The sequence below is a fragment of the Anopheles coluzzii genome, chromosome 2 (genome assembly GCF_943734685.1).
Source record: "Anopheles coluzzii chromosome 2, AcolN3, whole genome shotgun sequence".
NCBI lineage: Eukaryota > Metazoa > Arthropoda > Insecta > Diptera > Culicidae > Anopheles > Anopheles coluzzii.
This window is the reverse complement of record NC_064670.1, coordinates 106,967,191-106,987,170: the sequence shown is the minus strand read 5'-3', so window position 1 is coordinate 106,987,170 and position 19,980 is coordinate 106,967,191. Positions and strand designations below refer to the sequence as shown.

At 43.3% G+C, this 19,980-nt stretch overlaps 1 protein-coding gene across 18 annotated transcripts in view; it reads left to right on the top strand.

Annotated features, from left to right (window-relative positions):
- Positions 1–19,980, top strand: part of LOC120950889 (potassium voltage-gated channel subfamily KQT member 1-like) — a 162,571-nt gene that overhangs the window by 57,322 nt on the left and 85,269 nt on the right. For all 18 annotated transcript variants that reach the window (XR_005751154.2, XM_040369304.2, XM_040369303.2 and 15 more), the window contains 4 exons: positions 6,840–7,028; positions 11,482–11,616; positions 15,697–15,779; positions 15,900–16,075. Coding sequence is in view for 17 of the 18 variants with exons in the window: in XM_040369285.2 (XP_040225219.2) it covers positions 6,840–7,028; positions 11,482–11,616; positions 15,697–15,779; positions 15,900–16,075 (583 nt within the window). In the remaining variant the exon portion in view is untranslated. The remainder of the gene's footprint in view (positions 1–6,839; positions 7,029–11,481; positions 11,617–15,696; positions 15,780–15,899; positions 16,076–19,980) is intronic.

Below are 19,980 nucleotides of genomic sequence, written 5' to 3'. Positions count from 1 at the left end.
CTTTGTACGCTCCTTGACGGATAACACATGTTTGGGTGCTGTGAGCGGGAAGGATCTGGTGGGGATACGATTTCTCGAAAATTCAATTTACTAACAGTTTCCGGGACTGTTGGCAGCGTCTCATTCGTACACGGATCGGACTCGGACCACGCCACGCCAACGGGTCGGGTTGCGAACGAACCCTGTTGCTTCGCATTGGCGTACATACACAGCAACATACACAGCCGAACCCGCAACCATCCTACGGTGCTGAAATACGGAGCCTGTGGCATACGGGCTTCGATCCCCACAGCTAAGCTTCGGCCTCGGTCTGATTCGATTTTGGGCAGAGTCCAATTTGCACTCGTAATGCCATTCGATATCCTGAAGAGATTGGAAAATGTCGTACACCAGCTTTCCTTTTCCACTGCCTTGAAGTCACAGTCACGGGCATGCTGGCGGAAAACAGGCAAGATTGGGGCCTGCTCATCTTTAGTCGTGGTTAATACGTGGGAGGTGTTGGGCGCTTGCTTGTGTGCAAAATTATTGCACATTGTATACACAGTGGCGCAAATGGTTAAAGGTACATCTGATCGGAATAGAATTGTGTAAAAATTGTTTAATTAACATGATATTTGTTCACTAATTCAAGGACATTTTACTTATTTTTCAACCAAAAAGCTGAAAAAAACTTTAAAACTTGTTGGATTTTCTTCAAAAAATCGCTTATAAAAATAGCTTATAAGTTCTCATAAGTTTTCTACTATTACAATTAGTCAATACAGATGGCCGATAAGACAATTTCTCCTCTAGGTTTGCTGATTTTATACTACATCTAAGGAAATTGAACGAATTCTGTCTTGGAGATGTTATTTCCTTTGCAATCGTTAAACGAGTTGTGTACCAACAATTCTTCTAGCAACTGTACGAGTTTCCTTACCGTTTGGCCCTGTATCTCATTTCTTCATTTAATGATTTTCCAATGCTGCAAGCTTCCAGAGAGATCTCTCTCCCTTCCTACGCCTCATTCAACCCAATCAACAAGTGCGTACGTGCGTGCGGGCGTGCGTGTGTGGGCACCGACGATCCAAACACTCGTTCGCAAAATAATGTGATTGCTTTTACGGAAAACGATATTCGAAACCAGGTTGGCCCGGGGAGTACTGCCACCGGCAGCAGACCACCAGCACCACCAGCATCGGCCAGCTCCCCTGCGCTCTGTATATTTACGAGCTTGTCGGCATCGTCGGCCTAATGCGATTGATTTATCGTCGATAGATCAGGTGGTATTGAGCTGTGCGATAAATCATAGCGCAATGGTTACGCACCAAACTCGATTGTCTTGTTGATTATGGCTTCGCCGACATTGAAGCCGACGTCTTGAGTGACGGAGGTAAAATGCACTGAACAGGAAGAGTAGGTCGATTTTCATTAAGCCCAATAGCATCACGAGCCTTCAATTTACTCCGATCAGATTACTGCAGAACATAGGATGCTTAAAGGGAATTGCTGGAGACTGTGTCCTTCTTTTTGTCTGTTTTTTTTGGCAGGACCATACTGCCATGTAACATCCCTTTAGCACCTTTCGAGTTTTTTAATCAACTTTTGTAGCAAATTTTTGCATTCTGTTGCTGCGAAAGAACGGCCAGTGAGACAGTGTTGTTGAAGGAATCGGTTTTGTGAAGGCTCGATACAGTCCCGCACCGAGCGGTTGGAAAATAAACACATTAATCCTTGCTTTTAATCTTCCTCCATGACGGAATTGGCATTGTACGGGTGTGTATGTATGAGGCCCCGAGAAGAGATCAAAAGATACGATTTAGTCACACTTGGGCGGATTCGTATGTTGTCTAGGTTCGGTGGATGGCGCCCCAACCCATAGCGAAGGCAGCTTAGCAGGACAATGTTAAGGATTCTTTCGACATAAGCTAACGTGTTTCCTGTTTTTCCTGCCCTATCTATACAACCAAAGGTTGTTTTTTTTCTTCTTCTGTTCGTGTTTGGAGGTTGAGGTGAAGTTTCCGCTTCCTTACGCCCCCTTGTTTCCCTTTATGCAATGGCTGGCGTCAGAGCAAATGGAAGCTGCAGGAAACTTTCACTTGGAGGACAGCCGAGCTTCCGAGAAGATCGTGGAAACAATCAAAGTCTCGTTCGTTGCACGTCAAGCCACCCTCTAGGGTCCTTCAGCTCCCTACTCGTTCCCGCTCCCGCAGCTAACCTTCCACCTTTCTCCCGGCGTCAGCAACAGCGAGAACGAGCATCCGGTACGAGCCCGCCGGAGCCGGATTTGTTGTTTTCAGTTAGTTAGCAACAAAATAACCTTAGCAGAACCCTGCAGCCATTTGGTGCTAACGCTGTTGCTGCTAGTTGTTGCCTCTGTTGCTGGTGAAAACTAACAGCCCCGTTACGTTTTCGTGATGGCACGGACGGATCAGAGCATTAGAAAAGTAAATATAATGCCGTTGTCCCTTCGTGTCTTGCTGGGTTTTTTTTAAAGAGAAAGAACAACAACATAACGAAGGGGAGGAGGATGGAGGGAAGAGATGTAAGGGACTCTTCTTCCCAGCGCCAACGAGTCGGGATGCAGAAGGACATGTTGTTTGTCGTTTTCATTTGCTTTGTAACCCACGGGTAAGTGTGGAATGGTTTAAGGACTGAGGCAGTCAGACATGGGCTGGAAAGCGCAAACACACACACACACACAAACACACACACACACACACACACAATATTGAACAAAAAACAAGCAGAAATGAAGCAACGGTACCATTTTATCCGCTGTTTGAAGAGAAAAAACTGGACATTTTGGGTTCCGTGTCTATAAGCCTCAGCGCATTTGGATGCTCAATTTCTGACTTCAAACACGTCGCCACGGATGTACGCACACCTTTTCCCGTGTGCCAGTTGATGCTCTACGTACGTAATTGAGCACAGGGCTCAGGGAAAAATGGTCCCTTTTTGTCACCCTTTGTTGGAGCCCACGGTAACTGCGGAGGTTTTCGGTGCGAATGTCATTCGTAAAGTAGCCTTTTTATCACATATTAACATTTTTGTCAGTTTATTCTTCACCTTTGTCGGAGTAGTGCGCATTGAAAGCAGTGCAGGGTTTAAAGTTTGGCATCGATTTTTTTTTGTTATGTTTCCGCCATATTTTACGCTTCAGATGGGATCATTGTGTTACTTTCAGCTCGACAAACGACGAAAATGGATTTAACCAGTAACAAGATAACACTAGTTTGAAGGTGATGGGTACTTTATTGGTTTTATAAGCAAAATTTGATGCAAAAAATGCTCAATGTGTTTTTTAAATATGTTTTTTTTAACTATTATTAATATTATTATTATTATTATTATTATTTTTATTCTTATTATTATTGCACCATTCTACTACAAAACCAAATCTAAAAGACCCGAACAACGCTTTAACAGGCAACATTGATTAAACGTTAGAAAATAATGAAATTAATGAAAATTGGATAGCTACACCGAACAAGAAATCATCGTCGAAAAGCTATAGGATACAATTCCTTACTTTATTATTGCTTTATAACTCAAGTTATAAAACATCTAAAGATTCGTACTTAGTTGAATTGTGTTCAACCTTGTGAATAGCGCTAAATATTTACTCAAGATATTTACTTTGCGAGCATGGAAATATAATATGGTATGATAAGAGAAAACACATTACATAGTATCTAATAAATCAGCTCCTATTTTATGACATTTTTCTAGCAACCAACATGAGTTTATTGTCATAGGGTTTTCCAGGGGTTTTTCATAGTTGTGAGACACTTCCTTGAATCTCTCTTAGGGAAGTAAACTTCATATGTTGGAAATTGAACTCTATAGCAATTATATTGGACCGCCTCCTTGAGAATTGCTATTAGATTTGTCCAACAATGATGCTGTAGAGTCTAATTCCCATTACATTGAGTTAATTTCACGTAAAAAAGAGTCAATAAAGTATCTCACAGCTATGACAACTTCTGTAAAACCCTGTATTGTCATCGTATATGGACAAAAAAGGCATGGTGGAGCCGTCAAGAGAGAATTTAAGAAATGGATTTCATCTCTCGTACGTACTATTTTTCAACATATCTGATATTTGCTAATAAGAAACAATTAGAAAAGTGGCTTAGATATGCCTTGCGGGTGCCTAATTACATGAAAGGAACTTTAAAAACCACTTAAATGGACTATGAATCTATGTTGGATTTTATTGCAAGATAGATTAAATGTAAATACAATTTCTGATTGAAGTAAATTCAGAGTCATAGAGGTCTTCATACAAGCCAATATATGAACTCGTCAGATAAGTTATAGTATATACTTTTTCTATGTAAATGTTTCAGTCAAATGCAATTTGGCAATATCGACAAACACGTTAAGAAATGCCGAACATAACTTTCTTCTTGTTGGCTATTCTTCATCATTTAGCAAACAATTTATTCGGTACTTACCCTTTTCGCAACGTTCACTTCAAATGGATCATGCACTGTGCACGCCTTACCGCAATGTTGACAGTTGAGTGAAGTTATCATTATTATTATTATTATTATTACTATTCACATCAAAAAGTTTTCCGTCGGTAATATGAATACCATATTATGAAATTGACAAAGCGTATCATGAGATGGAAAAATATGATTCCCTGCTCCTGGTGCGTGTTGGCAATAACCCGGTGCCCGCGTGTTGTGCACCGATGTCTCGACATTTGCATTCGCTTATTCTGCAGCTTCTGCATTGGGGATGAATGAATGGAAAAGTTTGCACAAAAACTACACACACACGTTGGGAGAAAAATGGGTAAAAAAACAACAACAGACTGCATTCGTTTTGGCGTAGAGAGAGAGAGACTCACACCTTGTACGATATGGAGACCGTGTGTGTACTGATGATGTTTGTAGAGCAAAACTTTGGCGAAAAACAGCTTCCCGAGTACGCAGCGGGAATTGCTATAAACGTCAGGCGTTGAAGTTTATGTACCGAGGTTGGCACACATGTTGCTGGCTGCTGGATAAGCTGAAGCCTTTTTTTTAATGCACTAAACCCCTGGCAGCCGTTTCAGTCTATCAGTGCTTCGGAACAGCAACAAACGAAGCACAACAAGGATGAGTAAAATGAGCGACGAAACGCTTTATCTTTTATCTAGGAGGGTTCGAAATAAGGTCATGGGGAGTGGTTAAAAGGAAGAAAAACTGGTAGGGAAAATATTTTTAAATTAAAGCCAGCTTTGTCTAGACTTGAACTGAGCACTTTTGTGGGGGGAACGAGCCATCATGCGCATGCCATCGGTGGCAAAAGTACCATGGCGTTGCTGTAGTTTTCACTTTCACACATCGATAAAGTAGCTCATTCCTTTTCCTTTACATTTCTCAATCCTTATCCCGAGCACACATTTCCATTCAAATGTCTTTTTCTTACACCATAATGTTTTATCACCCGCTAGTGCGAGTGTTCATCGAGCAAAACAGTGTGTCGGCTTTATGACCTAAAAAAAAGATGAAAAAGTACGTTCAAGCTTCTCACACGTTTCTCGGGGATGTCACTGTCTTTATTTTTTCATAACTTTGAGCGGATCATAAAATCTACGGGTAGATATCTCGGTTTTTTTTGGGTCGTAAATTCCTCCAAACACTCACACACTTTTGAAGTTGTGGTGCACTGGTGTCGCGTATACATTCCAGCCAGGGATTCGACCCAGCCGTTTATGAGTGTGCTCATTCATTGCGTTCAGCGTTACCGCGTACATTCCGTACTTGGGCGTGACTTTGAATCGTGGCTGGCGGCAGCAGGATGACCGACACCGTGCGTCGGTGTGTCGGTGAGCATAATGCTTGCTATATTTGCATAATTAGTCCGGTGGCATTCTAGCTAGTAGAGAAGGCAAAATGTTCGTTCAAGCGAAAGCGGTGCCAGCAGGCATGGGAAGCTTGTCTGCTCGGCGTCACTCCACAACTAGCTAGCTACTAGTCGCGCTTTGTTGTCTTGCATTAGTTGCATCAATGTTTAAATTTATGCCCGCAAAGCGCACACAAAAAGAAAGCAAATTCCACCAATACTGAAACCCATCATCACCATCATCATCATCATCATCATCATCGCTGTACCGTGGATGCATTCCTGAGCGTCAGCTGGAATGGAGCTGGCTGGCTTACGGCAGACGAGGCTGCAAAACTTTGGCCATATTTTCGCAACGCTTTTTGAGACGGGCGAGTCTTCTACGCCTGCTACGACGTCTTCGCGGTGTCATTTTGCAAACAAGATTACGGCGAGCAATTTCGTTCGTTTCGGCACGCCGGCAAAAGTTTCGGACATCAAGCGGTGGGAAAAGTTTCTGTGTTTGGGTTCGGTTGCAATTCGGTAGGTGAAGATGGTGGGCCGGATAAGGTAAAATGGGACACGGGGATTGGGCTAGCTATTTTATAATTGTTGGATGAGAGAAGGTTGGAAGCTTTTTTTTATGGTATGATATACTGCTCTGCCCATCAGTGTCATAAATAAAGTGCGAGAAGAATCTTGCTAGTGCTCGACACGCTAAGAATGTTAGCGTGCTAGCATGTGCACCGGGAATCAAACGTGTTTGGAGCATGCATTCCTACTCTTTCAGCAGCACAAAAAAAATATGTTTCAAAAACTTTACGCCGCCTTACGCCAAGCAACGCAATGTGATTATATTTAAAATACCACGCCACAGAACTCATTCACCTTTTCCTTGCCTCAATGTACTAAATTCGCTGAAAAAAAAGCAGCACGTGCCATGCGTAGTCAACGTAGCACCCTATGATGTGTTTGAATATTTTAAAAACTGTACTAAGTATACTTCTTTCCACCGTTTTCTCTTTTCCACCAATTTTCAGCGCGTGCAAACTCTCCGACAAAAATAGGGCCGACCGGCTTGCACGACCACGAATGTCACTGTTGGGGAAGCCGCTCAACTATAATCGCGGCTCACGGCGTGATGCCCGTTATAGGCGGCTGCAGAGCAGGGTCTACAATTTTCTCGAGCGGCCCCGAGGCTTCAAAGCGATTTTCTACCATGTCTGTGTGTAAGTATGCCGATAGATGATAAGCGTCAACGGTGTTTTGGATTTGTTTGCGGAAGCGTTCATAAGTAGATGGTTAGAGATGTTGCATCACTTATTGTGTATACATTTTATTTGTTGTGGCGGAAAGTCAAGCGAGGTTAATGATTTGAATGAAAAGGATGTATTTTAAAACAGTTTTTTATGTTGTTAAGGATGTAATGAATATGAAAGTCAGAGACCTCATTGTTTGAAATTGTGTAAAGACTTTTTATATAGATATCTAAATAGGGTTTTTACATTATCATACATGATGTTGTTAAAATATCATTATTTTCGAGTTTCTTACTGAGCCATTGAAAATGAAAATAAATTGTATTTATAATTATTCAAAAAATAACGATAAAGGTCTGTGTTCTATTCAAGCGATCAGAATTGCCTACATTATCCCTTTCATTCTATTTAAATGTATGGCTGACTTGGTGGCCGTTCGTCCAACATAAAATCCCCATCGATAAAACCGGGCATTAAAACACAAATGACAGCTTTCCATTTGCGGATTGTCTTGCCCACAGCTTGACAGAAATTGATTTCTCAATCTCGAAAATATGAAAAAGTAATTAAACAAATCCTCCTTCTTCCCGGGCCCGGCTCACGGGCCACTTCGGAAAGACGACACAAAATGGACAACAGCAATTAGCGCAAAAAGTTTGTCAGCAATCATTCGTCGTGAAATTTACGCGACTCGCCCTCGTTTGCGTGCGTTCTGTGCGGCGAAGAAAAGTTATCCTCGATCGTTCGCACGGCGACTTGCCTTCTGGCAGCAGCAGCAGCGGCGGCACCTGCGGCAACGCGCACCGTAAATCAATTAGGCCGAGGGGACAGCGCAGGTAACGCGCCATAAAGTCCTAATTAAATTTTCATAACGATGATAGGCGGGCTGTCCGATAGGCGGATGGGACCCCGTCCTATCACATCGACGGAAGCGACGAGCGGGTTCTTCCGGTTAGGTGAGAGCTATTTGGCTCGCTATTAGCACCGCGTCGGTTTCACATTCCGCTCCAGCGACGGCGGCCGGCCACTCGGCGGAAAAAGGTATTGCTCGCGCGTATGGTCGATTTGAATGTTTGCGACCGTTCGTGAATGTGACCTTTTTCCGATTTATTAAGTACCCAGCCAAGCCGAACGTGTGCGATCCGTATTCGGAGTGCCGGTGGGCATTTTTCGGGCACTGCTGTTTGCGTTTTTCTTTTCGTTGCCGGTTAATGAAGCAAACAATGCGTGGAAGGTGCGGAAAATGGAGATTGAACAAGTCAAACGAGGCGTAAGAAGTTTGGCTCCATTTTTATTACGGGGTTCTAAGTAAGGTATCGCTGGGCCCCCCGTGTGCTTGATCAGTTGAGCGTGTAAGGATGTCGTGAAAAGATGTAAATCTGCATTCAACTTAACACTACAAAGATACGCTTGAAAGGAAAGGTTTCGCATAAAACGAGTAGAAACACGGTAAACGACTTGTATGAGCTGGAATACAAATTAGTATTTTGTGCTTGATACGCATACAGACGACTTTATATGGAGATGAAGACATCATTTCATGAACTGGTGTTGCTTATATGCTTAAAGTGCAATGAGAGAGGTCCTCAAAGGCATTTGTGGGTAGATTAACGGTAATAAAAGAAATTAATGGTCCTTTTAAGTACCATCAAAGGAGGAATCTTATTAAGTTTTGTGATGTTCCTACCGTTCGAAAGCTATTTTGGACAAGTTAACACTACATCATCTTTTTTTTATATGGCACAGCAGACCTGTTTGATTGTAGTCGGAGTCGCATGTAGTCGAAGTCATCGTCGGGAGTCATCCGGAGTTGTCCCTGACTTCAAAAACTTTGCACGGGCTTACTCCGGACGACCCCGATTCCGGATGACTACGACTCCAGACGACTTCAGACGACTCCAGAAGACTCTGAACGACTCCAGATGACTCCCGACGACTCTGGGTAACTCCGGACAACTGCCGATGACTCCAAATAGTCCAAATGGCTCCGGATAATGCTGGACAGACCTAACTTCCGGAGTCGGTTCCAAATTTTTCAAGTCGGATCGGAATCAACTTCAGATTTTTCTCTACTTCACCCATCACTATTCATGATAATCCAGGAACGTCTGCGTTTACGACACATCGCAGATTTCAACAACAGTTTCCAAATCAAATCAATACCCCAACTCTTCAAAAACATTCGCTACCGCTGGTAAAGCAGATCTGTTTGAATTTACGTTTGTCAGCTCGCTGCCCAGCGAAGCGTAACTTACTGCCAAAAACATCTGTAAGCGTTTTTATGACCATTTACGACCCTCGCACCGCTCTCGACTCTCGGTTTGTTAATCACAAAAACCAGAGTGCGACACTGTGTTATCCCCTGTAACAAGTGGTTTTTGGAGCGAGTCCAAAAGCGCGCCCAAAAGTTCGTTCGTAAGTCATAAAAGCGAGCCCAAAAGTGCCAAATTGCCGTTCATTCACTGCTGCCAACCCAGTGTGCGGTAGGTTTCTTCCGACTATAGGTAAGGGGAGGACACTGGCGGACAATGATAAAGGAAGCTATAAATCCAGTCGCACTCGCAAAAGACCCCATCCGTGGACGGTCGTGCAAGCGCGGGTTCATTTATCATTACGCGTCTGGGAATTGGAGTGCCACCGTGTATTGATTTTTCATATTTTGCTCTGGCCCTCTGGGGTCTGGTAGAGTCCGGGCCAGTCTGTGGCAGTGGTGAGATTGCTCGCAAAAAGCACAACGATGCGATGCGAGGTTTATAGCACGACGTTTGATAATCAAACACATTTGGATCTAATTCGACCAATCATTTCGAGCGCCACGGGCACTAAGGGCACTAAAACTATGCCAACCGCTTCCAAGCATGCTTGCACCGGTTGATGAGAAGATCCTTGTTGATCTCGTCGTTTCGTCGGTGCCGGTGCGCACTTCTCGCCCAGTGCGAATGAATTTTGCAAGCATTCCACCACCAGCGCTAAGAATGTCTCGGCTCGGCCCGTTCCAGATTCCAGAGCCCGGCAGCCCACCGTGCGTTCTCCGAGCGTCGTCCCCCGCACACCAGGCGAAGGGATTGGAGGGGTGTACTGTTATTAAACTTTGACACTTCCGCGATGAGACCATCAACGCGACCGGTCGGTGCCTCGGTTGATTACTATTTCCTGTCACGGTTTGCCCTCCCTCAATCCCGCTACCGGACACTCGCCACCAAGTCGTGTGCCGCTGGAACCGCAATTCCCCTGGCAGTCGTTTTGACAGGACGAAAATCGGCCGGAATTGGTATGTTTGAATCGCACGTGCAATACTTGCTCGTTCAAGTTGAAGCTCGTTTCTTCCTCTTCTGGGAGGCGCCTTGGTAAGCATATTTGTTCGCCGGCTTTAGACGAGAGGCGTTACCACCTTTGCTACGATCGATAGTGTGTTGCTGTGTGTGTGTGGGAGCATGTGAACGGAAGCTGTTATTGCCGGCATGGCGTCACGGTTGAGTTTGCACCGCTTTGATGGAAGTAATGGCCCCACCGAAACGTTCTGTGTCTGTCCGTTTCGGTTTGGGTTTTCTGGCGAGGAAAATCGATGTGTGCGTGTGATGATTAGAGCGCACAGGCAACTGGAACTGGATACTGTTTGAAAAAGCTATTAGATTGTTGTTGGGTGGTATAATGAAACGATACACTTTAATATGTGTGTGGCCGACGGGAAAGTTTTCGATGTTCAATTTAACGGTCTTGGTGTGAAGTGTGGTGCTTTTAATTGGCAAGCGTGTTTTTTTTTGCTGCTTTCGTGGTTAAAATTCGTGCTTTTAACAAAACCAGGGGCAAAAATATGCAGTAACATTTTATTGGACTTAGAATCGGTAAATAATTGTGTTTTTTTAAAGCAAAAATCATGCACTTGTTTTGATGTTAAAGAAACCATTGCGAAAAAAAAACGAAAAACTGGTTTAGATCCAAACTGTCATCAACAACCTCATGCGTAGAACCACCCTGCTAGGGGTTATCAAGAAGTCACTGATATCCAAGTTCATTAGAGGCACAAGTAGGCCTTGACCGACAACGGTTGTTGCGCTAAGAAGTAGAAGAAGGAGCAGAATTTCATCTATCTTAGTATAATTTTACTTTTAAGCTAAAGTTTAATGAAACAAAAAAAACATTAAAAAGTGATTTGAGAATATTGAAATGTTTAAATTAAGTTTATTTCAATATAATTAAATGGTTAAAAGTAAATAAAATGTATAACTGTAATATGTTTACAGTTTAGGTATAAATTAGTACATGAAACATACTCTGTACACTCTTTGTAATTAATAAAACAAACATTCAAAATATTTTATTCGTTATACGTTATACGAAATAATTCCTTTTCCATAAACTGTTCCTGCTTCCTGTTGTGCGGTATCTAATCGCCTTACCATACATTTTCATTTCTTTGCAGATTTTTAATGGTGTTCACATGTTTGGCCTTAAGTGTCTTCTCAACTATTCAGGAATACGAGGATCAAGCAATCGCCATCTTATTCGTAATGGAGATTATAGTAGTAATATGGTTCTCGATCGAGTTCTTCCTAAGGTACGTATGTTCGCACAAGCGCAAGCTTGTGCTTCACATGCAGCACATGTTTCCCTTTATTGCTCCGGCACAATAAACAAATGACAAAAGAAGTAGGAAAGCTCATCCCGTCACGAATTGTGCTGGCTTCTCGTGCGCTCCGAGCGCACAAAGAAAACGGTAAGCAGTTTATCATATTCCCAGCGTGTCCCGCGTGTGGTATCCATTTCTCCGGCTCCGGCTTTTACCGACCGTTAAGGACGACAAACCGGGCGAAAAAATGGGCACTCGCCGTGTTGTTCTGTCTGACATCGCTGCATGACGTTCCTTCATTTGTCTGCGCCATTGATCACGCTGACGTGCACCGGAAATTATATACGCATTGCCGTTATGCGACAGTGGCAAAGTGTATCCGGAGTGTACCCTTCGGCACACGTGGTTTTGGGACAAGAGGGGTGCGCGTGTGTGCACATATTATGACAGTTTACGTGAGACGTTTTCAAGTCCGGGTATACGGTGCCGGTTGGTTTATTTGTCGTCCAAAAACGCAACCTTTCGTGATGCGAACAAAAAAAAAGCATCCACGTCATCGTTGCGTTGTGGGAGAGAAAGTGCTTCTGATTCTGCGTGTTTTTGCTCGATTTTTGAAGCAAATAGTTCCCGGAATGGCTGTCCGATTCGGGTAGGTTTGATAGGAAGCAAGCATAAACACGTTTAGCGATACTGCACTAGTGCATTTCGATGCTCTCCCGTACACGTCCGACGTACTCCGCGCATCTATCAATCAAACATTCCTCAAACTGGCCCGGATATCCATTAAATCATGTTTCCCCTGGGCACACCACACCAGCAGCCAAAACCCCCCGGGGGTATGGTTTAGTGCATTGGGCAGTGCACGTCACGTTTATTGAATTCTCGCACGCCACGCGAGGTGTTTATGTCGGGTCTTAACATCTAGAATTAACACCCCTTTTGCGCTGGCCGATGGGTGCAAATTGAGGTTATATCTTAATCGATTTCTCCCATGGCAGGGCGTTGTTTGAGCTGCTTGTTTCCTGTGTTGTTGTGTGCTGTGGGTGTTTGTCTGTGTGTTGGTAATTTACAGCCCAGAAGCCACCTTCTTCCGGGTTGATTTACAGTGCACGCAACGCAGTACGGGTCTGGTGCGGGATCCTGTGAGCTCCCGTGCTGCAGAATGTCAAGTGCTTTAAAGATGCAATACACCCAAGCTCATTTCCTGCTATGTTGTATGCTGACAGCGTTGCTTGGCCAGCCCGGCCTCGGTCGGGCGAGTGGGACAACTTGTGAATCATTTGATTGGGTGCTAACCGATCGTTTGTGGGCCGATTTGACCCGAAGGCATTATCCCAACTGCTGCCACACTCGATTCCCTGCCCGGGGGCTGATTGATTGATGATTGATACGTTCAATTAACCGTTCGAGCATGGCCAGATCGCTGTTTGGATTCGCTCAATTTCAAACAAGCCACGGTACAGTGGCTGTGGCAGCGTTTGTTCACCATTTTACTTCCCACTTCCCAGCGATGAGGTTTTCCCAACCGGACGCGTGGGGAGGTTGGAACGTAGGTTGGTTGGTGTGTGGCTGTGGTGGAGGTCGTAGTTCGATTGCGTGTTCTCGGTACGTGTTTTTTTCTGAGGTCAATCGATGAAACCAAGTGTAAGGAGGAGTTTGGGTGAGCAAGGTTGGAAGTCTAGTTGTTATCGCGCTGATGAGGCGGATTGGTGGCCCTTTTCCAGGGTGGCTATTACATAACGTCGTTTTCGGTTCGTTGTGGTTCTCGAGAAGGTCTTTGCTTCGTTCGGTGGGTGGATTTTTTCACCATTGTTAATTAGGGCATATTTAACGTATTGGTCGTGTGCTGGTTGTAGGAGGATTAAAGGATCGATACGTTGGACGTGGGATTAAATACAGCAATTTACGAAGGACTCAGAAGGATCAATACATGTTTAAAGCATTGGATTTAAGGTACATGAGGGTATCGTCCATTCAAACATGAACTACAAGGAAGGATTTGTCGTGATTTTGTGGCATTTTTCATGGTTTTTAGGGTGACAGACATTCAAGTGAATCCTACAATCATTCTGTTTTGATAATTTATAGTATCATCGAGTTTGATAAGGATGAGTATTGATCCTGGTACGGATGAATAATCCTCGAAATATACTGTCTATTTTATCTTTTAGTTCAGCATCGTGGACAACAAACATCTTTTAAGAGTTCTTAAATTAGAGATAAGTAATTCTGGTGCATCTTAATGATCCTATGGAATTTCTGAAATTGAAATACAGTGAACCCTCTCTTATTTGACACCTATCCAATTTGAAAAACCTCTCTTATTTGAACATTTTGCACAGTCCCTTGATTTCCAGTACATTTTTGTTCCTTTAATTTGGAAAACCTCTGAAATCTGTGTCCCTCTTATTTGTGTATGGTGTTGCCATGGTTATTGAAAGATGTGTGCTCAAATTGGCGATTCTGTTCGCAGTTTCCTATAGAAACAGTTAAGGCTGCATACTAAATGTTCTGTCTCTTTCTTGTTTGGATGGACCTTTCATTCACTTTTCACCTCTGTAATTTGAAAACCCCTCTTATTCGACAGTCCCATCGCCTCTCAAATAAGAGAGGGTTCACTGTATTGAGATTCATGAATCATTGAATATCATCATGAAATGATTTATAGAGATTAGATTTTCATGATAGCAGTTATAGGGATCAATGAATATTTTTATTTTCACAAATGTATAGAGTGAGATACATACACCTTTTGAGGTTCTCATATAATTCAGTATCAGTATAATTCAGTAAACTCTAACGATTAATAAATCACCAAAGATTCATGAATCTTTGTAGCTTCATTAATCTTTATTAACTTATTTAATTTAAAAAAAATCACGAATCTCTAGACATTAATTTTGTTGGTGATTCTAGAATCTTCAGAGACTCGATTTCTAATTTGAATCATTAATCGCTAAAGATTCATATGAGAAAATCGAAACCAAACATTTATGAAGCACAGTATTACCTAGAACACAATAGAACTGTAATTCAAAAAGAAATATTTTGAGAACCTTTATGTTCAAATATAAGCAAAATTAAATGAATTTTTGCTACAAAAAATAAGAAAATTCATAAGATATTTCATAATTTTGCCATAATTTTAATGTTTGTTTGGCAACAATTTCAGTGACGTAAACTATATCGTTTAGAGTATTTTAATGCAACAGCTCAATCACTTGACTGACTATTATTTGAGCGAAAGCTTTAAGATATTATTCTTTTTAATTTCAATCTAAACGGCCGTGAATGGCTGAATTTGCTACACATCATACGAAGCTAATTTTACATTCTAAACGTGATAAAACACACAACTCGTTCGCAACAAATTATCCCGTTACGACTGACTGCGTAAATCGGCTACGCCTAAATTACTAATATGCAATTCAACACTCGAGATATTATCGCTTCATCTGATTGCCTCGGGAAATTGTGGCACGCTCCGACAACATGCAAGTTGTGTTGCTACCTCAATCCAGAGCAGCAGCAGCAGCAGCAGTAGCAGCATCTGTATGTGTGATACTTCAATTAGCTGGCACATAATTACAACCATTACTCTTTTGCCGCACCACCCAAAGATTGGCCCGTTGCTGGTGCGTGCGGCTTTTATCGGCGAGAAAGCATGGGCGGTCGAATGAAAAGTTAATTTCGGATGCATCCCCTTTTCTTTTCTAATGTGTATAATTGGGTTTGGCGTAAGGGACGGGTGCGATTGCGTAACAGCATTGCGGCTCATAAATATCCGCTCCGTGATGGGTAGGTTCCGTGGTGAATAAAATTCGAAAAAACAACACCAGCAACATCAGCAACCCCAAAAGCTATCCAATTACAGCGGTGACAACAGCCATTTAATTAAACCCCGCTCGGTATGGGGGCTCATTGTAGTAGCGGCATCAGTGGACGCGTTTGTGTAAAATTTAAATTCAACATAAATATGTTTTTAATTTGACATTTCCCTTCTCGCTTCAGCCTGTACTCATTTGGTGTATCATGCTTTTCTTTTTTCCCCACTTCTTTACTTCACAGACTTTGGTCATCAGGATGCCGTTCGCGTTATCAAGGAGCAGTGGGGAGGCTGAAGTTTTTAAAAAGGCCTTTTTGTATCATAGGTATGCGCAAGAGACAGAGAAAGAGCGAAAGGGAGGCTAGAATGTGTCACCCGCACGTCATTGGGTTGATTTAACTTTTAAATAAATTTCCTTCCACTCTCACCCTTTTTCGCTCCACAGATATAGTAACGATAGCCGCCTCCATAGTGGTGCTCGTAATGGGAACATCCGGGCAGGTGTTTGCCACCAGTGCGCTTCGAGGGCTCCGCTTTTTCCAAATCCTGCGCATGGTGCGCATGGACCGGCGTGGCGGCACGTGGAAACTGCTCGGGAGTGTCGTCTACGCTCACAGACAGGTAAGCGGGGCTGTTGTACGGTGTACGATGGCAGCGTAACTTTACCCCCTTGTTTCCGCCTGTTTGATCTGTCCTGCAGCCGCTCTACCACTTGTGGGAAGTTGTTCAATTCTTCAAACATGAAGTGTAAACAGCTCGAACCACCACTAGCACTTCTTCACTTTCGAGCACTTTTGGCCCGAGGCCGAGCGATCCGTTTCAGCTTTTTGTTTACTTACACTGGCTTCGCATGGGAGGAAGGGGAACTATCCTGTAACCCAGGACTGAAATTTCTTCCTCTTCATATGAGCTGACCTCTCTTACCAGCTGGAGTGTAGAATGCGTGAGCTTGACTGAACAAACGTCAAGTTTCAGCGACAGGCTCTTTGTTGGGTGGTATCGATTTCTTTGTCGAAAAAATACACATACAGCCGCCAAAAAAAAGGTTCTTTCCCACAGCTTTCTACCCTGTTGCGTCCGACCCGACGAGTATCCTCGATTATACGCATCGTTCTCCTACGGTTTTTTTTGCATTCTTCTTCCCAACATCCTTTCTTAAACGGACCTTGCCTTTATTGTACGTCCAAAATTGTTCGCTTGGACATTTTCTTGCCATTCCCACATCCACATTTTTATTTCTATTTATTGGACTGGGAGCTACGGGGAAAAATGCGGGAGATTGCACGCATGATTGGCAGGACACACAGGCTCGTACTACGCCTATTAGGGTTGGCCAGGATTTGAAAGGCTTCCTACTTCATCGGTCGGTTGTAGCAGCTAGCCCGATGGCTCTGGCACCGTTTTACTGCTGCCCGATGGAGTTGTTTCCGTTGAAATCCATCCCGAAGCAGCCGGGCTGGGAGCCAGAAGATGGGACGACCCCAATGCCCTGCAAAATGGGTAGTTTCTTTTGCTTTCTTTTTAAAAGACGCGCTGAGGGAATAGTGGTTGGAGCTGCTGTGTCGAAGTAGAGCGCGTTGGAAGAATGAAAAAGGAAGAAGACATAGCTGATAACAGTCAGGATTTTGCTGAACCCGATATCAAATGGCATTCGAGGATGGGGATCATGGATGGAAACAGTAATGGTCAGTTACGGTGTGGCACTTTTCTCCGAGCTGTCACGATTTGTCGTTGCGGAACGTTTGGCCGTACCATTTGGAGCTTTTTTTGTCGATGACGTCAAACCTGATGGCATGGTGTGGACTGGTTGAGGTCAGTGTGTGGGTTCCTGCATGTGGCTGTGTACGAGCAGTTGACGAGTGGAGCAATATTTGCTCATCATCTGGATAGTCTCGATGGAGTATGCGAGTGCACTGGAGTGTAACCGGTGTGTCGTACGGTGGTGCTTGCCTTCCTACCCGATTTAAGGAAGGCTGGTATGAAGCTTGCAAAGACGGTGGCGCATTACTTCTTGAAGACTAATGAAGGAGAATCGATGATCGAACGCAATATTTCCACTCGTTCAAGTGGAAAGCAAAGCAATGCTTTCGGAACGCAGTGGATGGGGGTGGGCAAAGCATAATTGAGTAAGCTTTGTGAATGGTAGCCGGAGACATGTGAGAAGAATTTTAACTGCAGCTCGATTCATGTTTAACCCCCGCCGTTCAACGCTGGCAACGTTCCATTAGCGCGCGCGTAACAACATGCTGCTAACATGTGCCGAGCGCAAAAGTGCCACAACAATTTACTCTTAATAACAATAATCGTGCATAATTTAGCGAACGTAGCGGTGGCATGGGGATGAGCAAGCAGGGATGCCAAGCAGGGCGGGCAACCTTCCGCTCGAATGAAAATTATTAATGATCGTGTTAGCAAACGCGGCACCAGGCGTCTCCATCGATGGCTGACATGTTGCGGTGCTCACCTCACGCTAGCAGCTTCCACCGTCCGATTGTATTCGGCCTTTTTCAGTTCGGTTACGATCGTTCGTGGGGGTGGTTTTCACAAAAGCGCGCTTTTACACGATGATGAACGTCAAGTGCACGAGGGCACACGCACACTGGGCACAGTCGCATCGGCAACGGCGGACAAACGTTCCGCCGGCCAAAACCCCATCATTCATCATTTTTCACCGAAGCAGATAACGCGCACTGTCAGGCGAGTTTGTACCACTCATTTTCCGCCAAGAAACAAAGCGCTGGCGAGGATGTCAAGTTGCTTGAAAGGGAACTAAATCAATCTGGGCACAGTGCGAGCAACTTTTGCACCACAAAAAAAAAAACCCTTTTCACTCAAAACTTACCCCGAAAAGCCCTTCTACACATTGTTTGTGTTTGGTGTTGTGTTTGGCAAGGATTGCCACAAGCAAAGGGGGGGGGGGGGGGTGCGTGGGGTAGACATGGACCGGCACTTTTCTTGGAAAGTTCCGACACAAACAATTAGCGTCCGGCAAAGGCCCTCCGGTTCGGTTGGGAACGTTCGCTTGGCCGGCCGAATCATGCGCTCGGCGTCCATTGTAGTGTAAATTTTGAACGTTTTTTTCTTCTTCTCCCTAATGTTGAACAAAACTTGTCGTACCAAGGTTTCGCCTCTAAATAAAGTTGATGGCGATGCAACACAACCAAACTGGAGATTATGCTGACAGGGAAAGCTGCCCGTTTCAAAAGGAACGGCAATGATGGGGAGAAGGGGGCTGGTATGATAGAGCCTTTCCGGATGTCCGGCAGGTGGTTGAGATGAGTAATGGAACACACTTTCGGTGTTTTTCCTGACCACATGGGAAAATGTACCACAACTTCACTCTTGATTTACCTTGCCGCGTTGCAAACCTACAGCCACACATACACACCAACCACTCAGTAACGATCTTGTTTTTTGTTTTGTTTCTTAATCCATTGTGTATCTGTGTGCGCCATATGCTATTTAAGCGGTCAGGCCGGGGTTTAGAGAAAGGCAAAATAAAATCATTTAATTTCATAACCCTTGCTGATTTATGCGGCCATTAAATCCAGACCGGACCGATGGTGGAGCGGTTTCTGCTCTACTGATACTAACAGCTCGAATTAGGGTTGCCATTACGGGTATGAAAATATCATTTTATAGTTTCTTCATAAATTACCAAAATCGGCCAATCCACAGGAGCTGCCCCGCACACTGTTTTTGCTGTTGCATGTGTATCACATCAGCTTACTTCGAAAGGAAATATTTGCTGTTTTTTGTTACATTTGTTTGCAAACGTCATTGTTTTTATTTTCATAATATTGTTCGACCTTGATTGTCGTATGGTTTGCTAACGAATTATTAAAATTGATAATTTAATTATATTGAAGTTAATAGTTAATACCATTTTTAGTAGTTTAATTGAATATTGAATAATTAAATGGAATAGTACATCCTTACATGAATATAATCGCTTTATGTTAAAGTCTCATTTCGAATACACTTGTTTCTTATTATGGAATCGTCATAAGCTAGTTATTTGATTCATTAGTCGACCCAGATTGGGTGTCCTTATCTAATTTGAATCGTACCGTATTTTTCGTCCTTACAGAAACCCAAGCAAAAAGCACTAGAAAAGGCATAAGTTATCAGAATAATCAGTAAACCATTTCATTCCTTTATAAAGCTTATGTACTTTTATTGCATTTATAGCCTTGTTTATCTAATATGTTTAAGAAAATATGTATATGCTTCGTAAGAAATGTTAAAATAAAATTAAGCCTCTCTTCAAGGTCTGTTGCAGATCTCGCTCAAATCCTATTAGTTTTCAAACGAAATGAAATTATTCAACAAACACTTCGTAATTGAACATTTACGTTCCAAATTGCAGTAATATTCATAATATTGGTATTGCTTTTGAAACCAAACCAAACCAATATTGCCTGAACCCATCTTCGCCGCTTGCAATGCCACCAAGCCACGGTGGTATTATTTATTCACCATTCGAAATGAACAGCTTTCTAATGATACATCAGCTCTCGGTCTCG